Raw genomic sequence first — 12,660 nt, 5'->3', positions numbered from 1 at the left:
TTTTTTTTCCATTGATGATGCTAGAACTCATAATTTTTTTATTTTTATTTTTTTTAATTGAGTAAACTCTCGGATTTATATAATAATTTATAAATCATATTACTCAAATAAATTACACTTAAAAACTTCACTTCATGCGACAGGCTGGTCTGAGGAAGATGATGCGCCTTTATTATACCACATGCCGTCGTGTCTGTATCAATAAATTTTAAGCACCAACCAATACTCACTTTAGTGGATAAAACGAAGCATATTCTTGTGAATCTCTTTTTTGACTGTTCGTTCGGTCTCACCAATCAAGAATGGATAAAAAAAAAAAACGTCATCTCTCCATTTGAAACTTTTTTTTTTAAATAAATGAAAACATTGATTTTTGGATTAAAAAAACGGGAAATTGGCCTTCAGTCTCCAACAGTCGATTTTTTTTGTGTTCAGTCCCTGGGTACTTTAAAAAGTACTACATTTCCACATGAAGTGTACCACATTTTGTATGACATAGTACCATAATTTTGTGGGTAGGAAGTGAACTTAAAGAAATGTTTTGATTCAGGATTTTTCATCTTCCCCTGAAAAAACGTAAATTTTATTCCACCTCACCAGCTTCAAATTTTACCCTGTAAAAATATTCTTAGGATATTCCTTATTACTTTTTATACAATAACTATTTTATTTAATCAAATGTCTATTTATAAATTTACTGGTGTTTTATATTAATTTTACATTTAATTCAACTAACAAAAAAAAGAAAGAAATTCAGTTTTTTAAATAACAAATTCAATTTATTTAACATATTCATTATCATTGTAATTAAATTAAGGCAAAAACTTATGTGAGACGGTCTCACAGATCGTATATTGTGAGACAATTCTACTGTTTCTTAATTTCAAATTTTGATTTCGAAGCTAGTCTCGTGCTAATTCTAATTATTCGAAAGTGATTATGGAATTTCGGTGAATAAATAGAAAATCTTCTCGACACTTTGACCCTCGATGTTTTTATCTAATCTAAAAGTATTCTCTAATAAGAATATTTTTGTAATTTTATCAACAAACTATTATGAGAATAATTTATCATCCATTTATGATTTTCACAATCTATAAATTTATTCACTTATATAAAAAAGTATAATACTTCCTAACAAAACTTGAAATGTGATTTAATTTCATAAAAATATAAAAATTAATAAATATAAATAAATAATAATATCATTAAAATTCGGTATTACAACTATTTGCATGATTTAAAATTGATCAAGATAATTAAATGTAGCACTATAAATGGGCGTCGCTCCTCGGGTGAAGGATGGAATTGGGTACCATTTCGGAGCTGGCCTTCACGGTTGAACATAGACATGATACAGTCTAAATTAAAGCTTGTAACAATTTTCTTTTTCTTTTGAATTCAGACTTAAATTGGTCCAGATTAAATTGGGTGTTTGGTGTCCTCGTACTGACTAGCGTATATATTGCATTTTTTTGAATCTAGACTTAAATTGGTCTACATTAATCTTAGCGAGCACAATATGTTTTTTTCCCCGAATCTGGACTTGAATTGGTATGTAATAAATCTTACACCTATTTGGGTTTAAATCGCGTGCCTTGAATTTAGACCTTAAACGGTCTAGATTAAATTTTAGCACGCGTTTTGGATTTTGAGTGTGTTGGGGATTGATATATAGTTTAGAGGAGATGAATAAACTCTTTCATTTGTTGGATGTTTTTGCAAAATGTGCTAGAATTCTGTTAGAGATTATAGCTTATCTTGTTCGAATAAATACACATCAGCTCACAATAATAAGTGCGGAAACGCTCTGATGGTATGTGGTGAAAACAATAAAACAGTAGGCAGTAGACAGTGGTTGTTTCTGGAAGTTCGAAGATGAAATCTTCTACGTATCCCCTTCTTCTGTTTCCAGAAGATATCACTAAAGACTTTGGTTATTACAATACAACTTTTGTACACACTCACTTCAGTAGGACTTATCATTTGCTTACTGAAACTCTTAGCTTCACAACACAATAAGACGAATACAACAAAGTTCTGGAAAAGACTCTTTTCCAGATTACAAAACTCTTCTCAATAAGATATAGTAAAATGAATAGTTTGTGAAGAGATATCGAAACAATATCACAATATGATTTCAGAAGATCGGATAATTGCTATAAAGAGTGTGTTGATTTTTGGTGTGTTGCTTGAAGATAAGTAGTGGTTCTTGATAGCTCAAAACAACGTTGGATAAAGATTGTGTTCTTTGAAAATGATAAGCGTTGTTTTCTATATATGATTGATCTTTATATATATAGAAACATTGAATCCTATAAACAAAACTGTTTCTTTGACTATGAGTAAATCAGCTTTATCATCGGAAAGGGTCCTGCAAAAAGCTTCAGAATAATCAGTCTTTGTTTCATTCCAAAACTAGTAAGTAGCGTTAAATGTCTTCGTACAACGTTAATGATGCAATTAATACTAGTACTAGGTAAGGTAACGGTAACATTTAAGACTTGTAATTATCAAACGAAAGACGTTAAGTTCTTCTTTCTGCTTAAGTTAAGTTCTGCCTCTGCTTTTATAAGTCGTTAAGTACTCGAAAAGTACTTCTTTTGTTTAAGCGATACGAGAGCTTCTGCTTATTATACTGTCTTCTGATTTAGTTTCACGGCCTACTGATTTTGACTCTCATCACCACAATTAAATTAAGTCTAACAAAATGTTTCTTAAATCACAAGATTTGAACCTGGTCTTAAAATTGATGTCACGTTTGCTATGGTAAAAGATTATATGGTTTAATTACTATTTTTTTGAGTTGTTTGATGTATTGATTACTTTTCAATTGTAGTTACATGTTTTTTTTCCTATGCTTTTCTTCTCAATTTTACGTGTCAGATTTCTCAACTCAACCTAATTCATCTATAATTTTTTTAGTTCATTTTTCAAATATTATACCATCAATTCAGCATTCACGTACAAAGACAAAAGATACATAAACTTTTAAATTCAAACTTTGATTCTTTATGAGTTCAGCCTTTATGAATGAGCTTCTTAGCTCATCCTTCTAATTAAACGAGTTTCCATATAATATTATAAAATTCAATCTTTACATATCAGATCTTATAATTTCAATTTTGATGTTCTGAGTTTCTTAGCTGATCAGTCTTCATATGTATGTGTAAACCCTAATTCTTTTACGGTAATCGACAAGAGATTATTATTATTTTTTTTCGCATTTATATTTATCTATTTGTTTTTTAGTTTTTTTTTATGTTGTGAAATTTCAATGTTGGTCTATCATATCTTTTTTACAATTTTATTCATTTTTGGAGTTGACGTTGACATGACACTAATGAAGTATTGATGTGACGATGACGTGTATAGTCTGATATCAGCACATTCGATGAAAAAGACTAACATTACAAAAAAAAATCAGAAAATATATAAAAATTGAAATTTGATAATGTAAATGATCAAAATCGCCAAGCGATAAAAATAATTAATAAAAAATGCAGTTTTGTCCATTCAAAAAGTGTACATACATGCTCGTGGGCATAGGTAAAACAAGAATGACATTGTTAAACTCTAACACACTGTTTGGTTCGTATGGTAAAAAATATATAATGAAAAAAAAAAAATTGGGTTTATCCATTCCAATTTCTCGAAGCTGAGTCAGCTTGCCTCCTCCGATCTTTACCTATTTATCTCTAATGGATATCTGTACCACAAAATGACACCAAAAAAAAAAAAACTAATAATAATACAGCGTGGCTTTTGATGAATAACACACTTCCGGAAGGCAATATTTTATTATTACTGGAAAATGTTTTTAATAAAAGCAATAAGTTTTATTTAAAAAAATCGAATATCGTATTACTATAATTGAAATAAATATAATTTATTGTTTTATGCGAATCAACATTATTATATAATTCTGCAAGCGTTTGGCTAAGATTTTAAAATAATTAGAGTTTAAAACTAATTATGTTATTCTTATTTAATCTCACGAGTTCAACTACGATATATTTACATATCTTTGGTTCTGGGGTCCCTAACATTTAATAATGTTAAGATATAAAGTATATATAAGATTGACAAAAACTTGTGTGAGACGGTCTCACGGGTCGTATTTGTGAGACGTATCTCTTATTTAGGTCATCCATGAAAAAATATTACTTTTTTATGCTAATAGTATTACTTTTTATTGTGAATATCAGTAGGGTTGACCCATCTCACAGATAAAGATCCGTGAGATCGTCTCATAAAAGTCCAACTTAGATTGATTTATTGTTGGTTTTAGGAGTGATGGAGATTTTTTCAATCTATGGGACAAATACTTATAAATATTTTTATAAAGGTGTTTTTTTCAAAACATTTTAAAAATTATTTTAATAAAAAATATGCGTTTGGACGACTATTTTTATAAAAAAATATTTTTTAGCTAAAAATTATATTTTGAGAACATTTTTTGAAAAATATTTTACAAGAATCTTATCGAAACACGAATTTTAAATTTTTATAATTTGTGAAATTATATCGGGTTCTAGCTCGAGCAATTTATTCAAATGAGGCCTAACTTGAGAAGTGGGCTTTATGTTTTGGGGTCCAACCCAATCATAGCTTTTAGCCCATGTTTTTATTAGACCGGACCGAGATATCCGATTTCTCAGTTCTTTTAACAGAATAGATGCTTGAATATCCAATTTGGAACGGTGGAGTTTTCTATTAGAGCTCGGGGCTATCAACTAGCTCACAAAAGTTTTAGAAATATAAACTATTTTTGGGTAGATGGCAAACAAGATTTTTTTTATTGTAAATAAGTACGACTCGTCTTATACATAAAGATATATTATCTCTGTCTTGTATCCATATGTCATTCCTAGTATAATTTTTTTTAAAAAAAATTTGTATACTTTTCAATATAATAAACTTCGATTTTTTTAAATATATATGTGTAATATTAATTTATAAATCATAGTTATCAGAAACATTTTTTCACCTGACTTGCTATAAAGGGATTTTGATTGGTACTAAAATAGGTATCATTCGACCCTGTGCAACCGGATTCGCGCAGAGAGAAAGAAAATGTCAGTGCAGGAGTATCTGGACAAACATATGCTCGCTCGGAAGATCGAAGACGCCGTCAATGCTGCCGTTAGGGCAAAAACGCCCGATCCCGTTCTATTCATCTCCAATCACATGAGGAAATCTGTTCCCTCCGTCATCACCAAGGTTAAAGCCAGGCAAATCCTCGACAGCAGAGGAATTCCTACTGTTGAAGTCGATTTGCACACCAACAAGGGCGTGTTTCGTGCTTCCTCCCCCAGTGGTGCCTCCTCCGGCATGTAAGAGCTGTTGCATCGATTTTATTTATATGTTTTATAAGTAAATAATTATGTGTAATGTGTTATCTATTATTTTAAACTCAAAATAAAATGATCAACTAAAATTTCAGATTATTGGATTTAATGTATTTAATAGTTGTGGGTTTTAATGTGTAGACATAATTGTAATTTTTGTTTTATGATGAGTTGAAACAGAATCATCAGAAGATAACGATAAATATTATTTATATATACGAGTCATGGTCCTCAGATATCACGCTATCATATTCCCGATTCTCTCGTCCATTAAAAAAATAGTTTCGAAGAAAACTAAAAGTTTTCTCCGAAAAAGCATTTAAATCTAGAAGATCAAGTCACGTTTTAAAGAATTCAAAATTAAAGCTTCAATATATTTCCACTTAAGTTTCCAGTCAAATTCTTAATGATTTAGCATGACGGATTATGCTGTGTATGAGTTTTCCTCAGCAAGAGCCTTTTCCTGATTCTCTTCGAATCACGTCTTTTCTTATGATTTTTTTATTTTTATTTTTTTATTCATTGTGAGTTTACGTTGTTAGAATTAGGTAAATCATTTTTGGATGATTTTATCAGGGTAAAATCAAGGATCGGGGCATAAAGACGAAAATAGATATAACCCAAACTTGATGTTAGAATTTCCTTTCACCTTCAGCTGGTTCATGAATGCTTTGACCAATCAAGGTTGAAATTATTTTGTTACTCGGTAGTTTTGGAATGGTGAAGTGTTGGCAACCATTTCTAGTGACTCCAGCTGAAAGCGTGCTTTGTTTTTCGCTTAAGCTTCTTCAAACTTTGTTGAATGACAATCGAATGGTGCTCAGACACCATACATACTTGACATGATTCTTGTAAAGTACTTTTGGGCTTTTAGTTTAATGCTCTATTTAGTGGATGTGGTTTATTGATGTGATTTATTGGCAAGAACTTGTTGAATCCATTGTTTGGGCTCGTAAATAATTAAAAGTTGCTCGTATTACTCAGCCGAGAGCCTTGAGCATTGTACAAGACAGTGCTGTAGGAGTAACCCATTACCTTCTGGGTTGAATTGCCATAACATGGGCGTTCTTCTTAGCAAGAATTATTGCAGTGGGACAATGGCTAGGAGGATTTGAAAAGCATTATGACATTAAGATTTTCAAGGCTTAGCTCAAGACCCCAAGTAATAAAGAATATGATGGTTGATGAATTCATATTGTTGAAACATGTGAGGTTGTTTTAGTGGAGTCAAACAAACTTTGAAGAATTTGAGCATAGGTGCTCGGGGCTATTGAAATGGTGATGTGAAAAGTAAACGTGAATGTAAGCAGATGGAGTTCCTTGATGAGAAGCAAGGTTTTGCAAATAACCGTGGACACAGAGATGGACAAAGACTTGTCAAACTTAAAATTGTAGAGGCATTAATAGAATTAGTTTCCTCAGAAATTTTATTGAAAGAACAAGAAAATGGATAACACTGTCTGGAAAAACTTATTCGTATGACTCAGTGATTATCTGTCTGAAGGGAAATTTCGCACGCCAACTGTGGGGTTCACTTCTAATTTAGTCTAGATGAAAGATGCATTATCATAGAGAAATAAAAGTAAATTAGAATAGTTGAGAAGTTTTTATGCGAAATGCTGTATTTCTGGTGTGTGGAATAAGTTGCAAATATTGCATCTACTTCCCCGGACTTTCGTAAAAGGTTACACAAACTTCCTCTCCTAAATTATCGTTGCATCTACCTCCAATGAAGTTTAAAAATGTACACATATTGATATGAAATGACTACACTATTTTTATCTAATTACTCCAAGGCAGGCGCAGATGTAATTGGAATTTTCATAGGAGAAGTTTGTGTGATTCAATGTATAAGATTATCGGGGGAGATAAAATGATGTTTCTTTTCAACCCGTATGTTTCAAGTATTCATGTTGTAAATGAGAGTACTCTGGAGTCTGGACAGGTATAACCAGAGTTTTTCACCCTAACCTTAGTCTTATTAAATGACTCTGCTTGTCTATTGCTTTCCTTCATTTGCTCAATCCAGTGGCTTTTGATCTTCCTGTTGTTGTCATTATGGAAGTCCAAGGAAAGCAGCAAATAGTTGATGCTCTTGTTATTTGTTGGTCACAGAAGCAGTAGTTTGTTGAGAATAATTGAAATTGCTATAGAAAGCCGGAAGGGCAAAACATTTTAATCTAGGAACACATAGATGGTTAATTGTTATGTTATTGATGCCCACTACAAAGGATTTAATGTTTGTTGCATCGATTTCAGCCAGTTTTGTGGGGCTAGAATTTTCAAATCTTGGTTGATATCGAGTAATTCTCATATGTTTATTTGTCTCTGCGGTCTGCATAAACGTTTCATTTATTCTTGTCACATGAATCAACTTGTTTGCTCAGTCACGTATATTTCTTCAAGCTTTGTTTGATAGAAGATACTGATATTATCTTTGAAGTCTTTTAAATTGTGCATGAAATCAAAATATGTGCTCGTATATCAAGGTATGAGGCTGTTGAATTACGTGATGGAGACAAGGGTACCTATCTTGGGAAAGGTGTGAGTAGAGCTGTTAATAATATTAATGAGAAAATATCCGAAGCTTTAATTGGTATGGATCCAACTCTTCAAGTTCAAATTGATCAAGCCATGATAGATCTGGACAAGACTGATAAAAAGGTAGCGATCAGACTTTTTTAGTTATGTGTGTATTGCTGCCTGTTTATGCATGCGCATGCAATGACTAAAATTCATATAATATCTGTCACTCTTAGATATTGTTTAAATGCCTTACATTTACGCTGGACTCTGGTGAATTGTTTGGTTCTCTTCATTAAACTTTGTGGTTTACTGTTTAGGTTGAACTTGGAGCTAATGCACTTTTAGCAGTTTCAATGGCTGCTTGCAAAGCTGGGGCGGCTGAAAAAGAGGCATGCATAATGGGACATGTTATTGCTTTTCTTTTGCAGGCTAACTGTCTTTTCATTATCCTTTTCTTAATTTTCTCCTTCAGGTTTCACTTTACAAACACATTGCTGATCTTGCTGGTAGAACTACTTTCAATGTTCCTGTCCCTGCTTTCACTGTAATAAATGGTGGAAAACATGCTGGGAACAATTTGTCAGTACAAGTAAGGAACAATTGAATATGGGCCTTAATTATTTTGTTTTGTTTTAAATTCATCAACAATGACAATAAAGATATTGTCAGGATATTATGGTTCTTCCCGTCGGAGCACTCAGATTTGAGGAGGCATTGCAAATGGGTTCAGAGACTTATCATCATTTGAAGGTTAGAATTTCTAACTGTAATACACCTCGTTTTACTGTTATATCCGCCTAGTTTATGTTCATCTTGATACTTTGCTTTAATCATCTTATACTCTCTTGCAATCATGTTTATCAGAATTAGTTGAAATATAGCATTTGATTTTTCATCCGCTTCATATATTGTGATACTTACGATTTTTTTCATCAATTTCTGCGTATGATTTATAGTGCTTCTTGTGGATTGGAACTTGAGTTCTTTGTGATCCTTGTGGGACTCTAAGATCTCTTATAAAATTTAATACGTGTGCTAAATTACTGTTGGCTGACTTTTTGCTGAATGAACTGTCTGTTGCTTGCATCAAATTCTCAGTTAGTATTTTTAATCTTTTCCTCAGGCTGTGATTACAGAGAAATATGGATTGTATGGATGTAATGTTGGGGAAGATGGTGGCTTTGCTCCAAATATATCCAGGCAAGTTCTATCATTTAGTTTGATCTGTTGAACAAAGTTGGTAATTTTTATATCTGCACTGCAGTTTGAAAGAAGGTTTAGATCTTGTGAAGGAGGCAATTGGAAGAACAGGCTATAACGAGAAAATAAAAATAGCACTTGATATAGCTGCAACTGAATTTTGCATAGGTGATGTGTCCTTTTCTTGCGCAACCATGTGAATACAAAGCTTCAGCCCCGAGACATCAGTCATTCTTTTGTACTTGTTTACATCTCTATTTCATATGGTACTCATCTTTTTGAAGTACATGACATGCAGTATGGGTTTTAAACGTATAAGTATGCATATCCTGGCATTTCAATATATTTGATAGTGTTGTATTCTTCTTGCATTTACAGTGATGTAGTTTGCGACATGGAAACTATTTTTTTGGATTCGTTAATATGTCTCTCTCCAAATTAATGTGGCTTATGTAGTCTTTTTGTCTCTAAATTGCGAATAAGGAGTTTTAATACAATTTATCACTTATTTTTTAGTTTTCTCTAGGCACACATGCAAGTTATACTTATATTTATTTGACCATGTGTATTTAATTTATTGATTCGTAACCTTATTAGAGTATATGTAAATATATTTAGAATTTTTATTCGTATTTGATACCATAGTCAAATATGTCCTTCCTGGACTTCGGGGTCATCAATATATTTGATACCATTTTTCTCCTTAAATATCTGTTTTTCAGGTCTAGCTGGGGAAAAACTGATTTTCTTTTATCCTGCTTATTTAGGTACGAAGTATGATTTAGATTATAAATCACCAAATAAATCTGGTCAAAATTATAAGTCAGGAGAGGACATGATTGCTATGTACAAAGAACTCTGTGAAGGTATTTAGTTGCAATTCAGTTTTCTGTTGTAGTTCTTTCATTGAATATTAGGTTTTAAATCTTCATTTCTTTTGTTCTTTTACCTTACATTCATTTCCCTGATTTTTGGATATCTCAGCTTACCCGATTGTGTCAATTGAAGATCCATTTGACAAGGAGGATTGGGAACATTCCAAGTATTTTACTAGTCTTGGGATATGCCAGGTTTATTTTTTATTCTTACTGATGAATTTTACTTGCGATGTCTATCCTGCCAAAGTTATGGCCTAAAAGCTTACAATTTGACCAACTATCACATCAGTTAAAGAGTTATTTGTAATCTCAGTGCATAACTCAATTTGGAAGACGAAAAATTTGAAATGGTGATCGTGTTATGTTTCGAACATTGATGTGTGATTGATATTGTTTCAAGATAACCTGACAAGTATTTCTTCTTTCAGGTTGTTGGAGATGATTTGTTGATGTCAAATCCTAAAAGAATTGAGAGAGCCATGCAGGAGGCTGCTTGCAATACTCTTCTTCTAAAGGTCCTTACTGATTTGTATTTATACATTTTTGCTGGCTTTCCCCCATGTTTTTGTCCATACCATGTTTGTTTTTTAATACAGTCCGATGCTCACTTTGTTTTTAGGTGCTCACTGCTCATGACAAATGGACAGTGAGAAACTATTTGCTTCACTGCTGGTAGTTTAATTGAGTTCATGGTTCTGCACATGTGAATATATATTTGAAAATTGGCGAGGCGCTTGTAACTTTTTTGCTTTCTCTTTTTAATGTCTCATTTCTCAACATGACTGGCTTTCTGACTGAAAACAATATCTGTGGATTTCCTAAGGATATTTCTAGATAATGATTTGAAAATAGTTTGCATTCTCTGTGACAATCATTACTCAAATTTGTGCGAACTTCATTTGTTGTTAATTTGAATTTCAGGTTAATCAGGTGGGCACTGTGACTGAGGCCATTGAGGTGGTCAAATTGGCTAAGGATGCTAATTGGGGTGTGGTGATATCTCAAAGAAGCGGTGAGAGTGAAGATTCTTTCATAGCTGATTTGTCTGTTGGCCTTTCAGCTGGTCAGATTAAGGCCGGTGCACCTTGCCGGGGGGAGAGATTAGTGAAGTACAATCAGGTTACATCTAGCATTATGTCTTTTGTATTTTATTATTTTATTTTTTGAGACATTGGGTGTGGGTACTGTACGGGGTTTGAACATGAGTTGATAATCAATTCCTGTAATTGGGAAGGTGGGTACCATTCAACCAAAGGATCATGACCCCATGTGGTTTTTTGTAACTACATATCAGAAAATTAGATCCTTTTCCAATTCTATTGGAAGAAAGTTAAAATAAAAACTTTTCTTGTAGTTATCTTTTTCCTTTTCTTTTTTTTTTTTTGGCCTGTCCACAAGTATGAAATTTCTTGAAAGCTGCTCTTAATTGCGTTCGGGTGCTCAAGCTATCTTCTTTAACTATATTAACATGTAAACCAAGGGAATAAATGATTGGATGACTAAAAATAGAAGTGTGAAATTGGTAACTCAGGCTCTACACTTGTCTTGTTTTTATATCAATTTGTTCTAATACAAAATGTTAATAAGGTTGTATTTCAATTTAATTAGACATTGGTAAGTTCAGAAGATTCCAAATTGTTCAAAATTTAGGCTTGTGTGATATGATCGAAAGGTTTATTCTTAGTTTTCAATGGGATTGAATATTGATGCATATCTTCGTTCCTATTTCAACCGAGTAGCATAATATGTAACTAGTTCTGTTTGAATATCTATGCTGGCTTTGAAAGATTTGAAATTTGAGCACAAGCTAACGGCTAAGTATTTGATGCAGTTGCTCAGAATTGAAGAAGAGCTTGGGAATCAAGCACTTTATGCAGGAGATGACTGGAGAAATTGCTGACAGTTCCCACCATTTTGTTCTCAAGCAATTTGCACACCCCCAAAAAACCTCCCTGAATTATCCAGTATTTGTTCCCAGGAGGATCAGAAATCGAATTCTCCAAATGCCGTGAGGGGGACTCAAAACACTCAAAACTCCCGAGCTTTGAGATACCACCCATAAGTTCACAATGTGGTTGCTAGAGGTTGGAAACTTTCGTTTGTTGAGATTCGAGGGTTCTGTACAATTTTTATTGTGTATGCCATTTCAGGTATTTTGTATCAAAGTTGTCTCATTTATCGTTTTCTAAATGCAGATGGATGATATCTGCATATTCAATCAATGTGAAAACACGTCATTTACCTGTGCTAATAAAACACGAGATGAAATGATTGTGAGCATGTACGATTTCATAGTGAGTTCTGTATACAAAAACTTCTGTATGATGTGTTGACCCTGCAATTTTTGAGGCTATATTGTATCAGAAATTTGATGACTCGTCTTTAGTGTGTTTTGGTATAAATAATCATGTTTCAGTTGAGGTTTCAATCAAAAGCGATCATGCTGCCACCACTTGTAGAAACCACGAATGTGCGATGATTCTGGCTTTTTATGTTAGATGTATGCATGCGTTACGTTATAGTTTACTCGATCAATCGAAAATTGCGAGTGTAGTTTTGTGTTATTTTTCAAGATTTTTTAAAATGATATTGAGGTGTAAATTTCGAACATTGATGAACCCTATTGGGAGTAGTGTTGTGAGTTGTGAAGTTGCTTAAACGGATGTCTCAATTAATATTATAGATGGTTAAACAATTAAAGAGGA

General features: G+C 32.6%; 1 protein-coding gene across 2 annotated transcripts; it reads left to right on the top strand.

Moving 5' to 3' along the window:
- The first annotated feature begins 5,022 nt into the window (after nucleotides 1-5,022).
- On the top strand, nucleotides 5,023-12,340 carry LOC142549608 (cytosolic enolase 3). Of its 2 annotated transcripts, XR_012821227.1 has the most exons (13): nucleotides 5,023-5,336; nucleotides 7,841-8,015; nucleotides 8,195-8,266; nucleotides 8,350-8,466; nucleotides 8,547-8,627; nucleotides 9,001-9,077; nucleotides 9,142-9,245; nucleotides 9,845-9,943; nucleotides 10,062-10,147; nucleotides 10,384-10,470; nucleotides 10,877-11,074; nucleotides 11,787-12,039; nucleotides 12,151-12,340. XR_012821227.1 is itself a non-coding variant. In XM_075658659.1 (12 exons), exons 1-12 carry the CDS (start codon nucleotides 5,077-5,079, stop codon nucleotides 11,853-11,855), a joined length of 1,425 nt encoding a protein of 474 aa, XP_075514774.1. In that variant the 5' UTR covers nucleotides 5,023-5,076; the 3' UTR covers nucleotides 11,856-12,340. The 2 variants fall into 2 exon arrangements, 1 of the variants encoding a protein (XP_075514774.1); XM_075658659.1 differs by having other exon boundaries at nucleotides 11,787-12,340.
- Nucleotides 12,341-12,660: the final 320 nt, after the last annotated feature.

Source organism: Primulina tabacum, chromosome 1 (assembly GCF_025594145.1).
Source record: "Primulina tabacum isolate GXHZ01 chromosome 1, ASM2559414v2, whole genome shotgun sequence".
In the NCBI taxonomy this organism is placed as follows: domain Eukaryota; kingdom Viridiplantae; phylum Streptophyta; class Magnoliopsida; order Lamiales; family Gesneriaceae; genus Primulina; species Primulina tabacum.
Note: the sequence above shows the minus strand (reverse complement) of the source record. Positions and strands in the feature narration are given on the sequence as shown.

Coding starts and splice junctions, on each gene's coding strand:
- LOC142549608 (XM_075658659.1), top strand. CDS start 5,077: ATGTCAGTGCAGGAGTATCTGGACAAACATATGCTCGCTCGGAAGATC. Junction 9,078..9,141: donor TTTGCTCCAAATATATCCAG/GCAAGTTCTATC, acceptor TCTGCACTGCAG/TTTGAAAGAAGGTTTAGATC. Junction 10,471..10,876: donor GCAATACTCTTCTTCTAAAG/GTCCTTACTGAT, acceptor TTTGAATTTCAG/GTTAATCAGGTGGGCACTGT.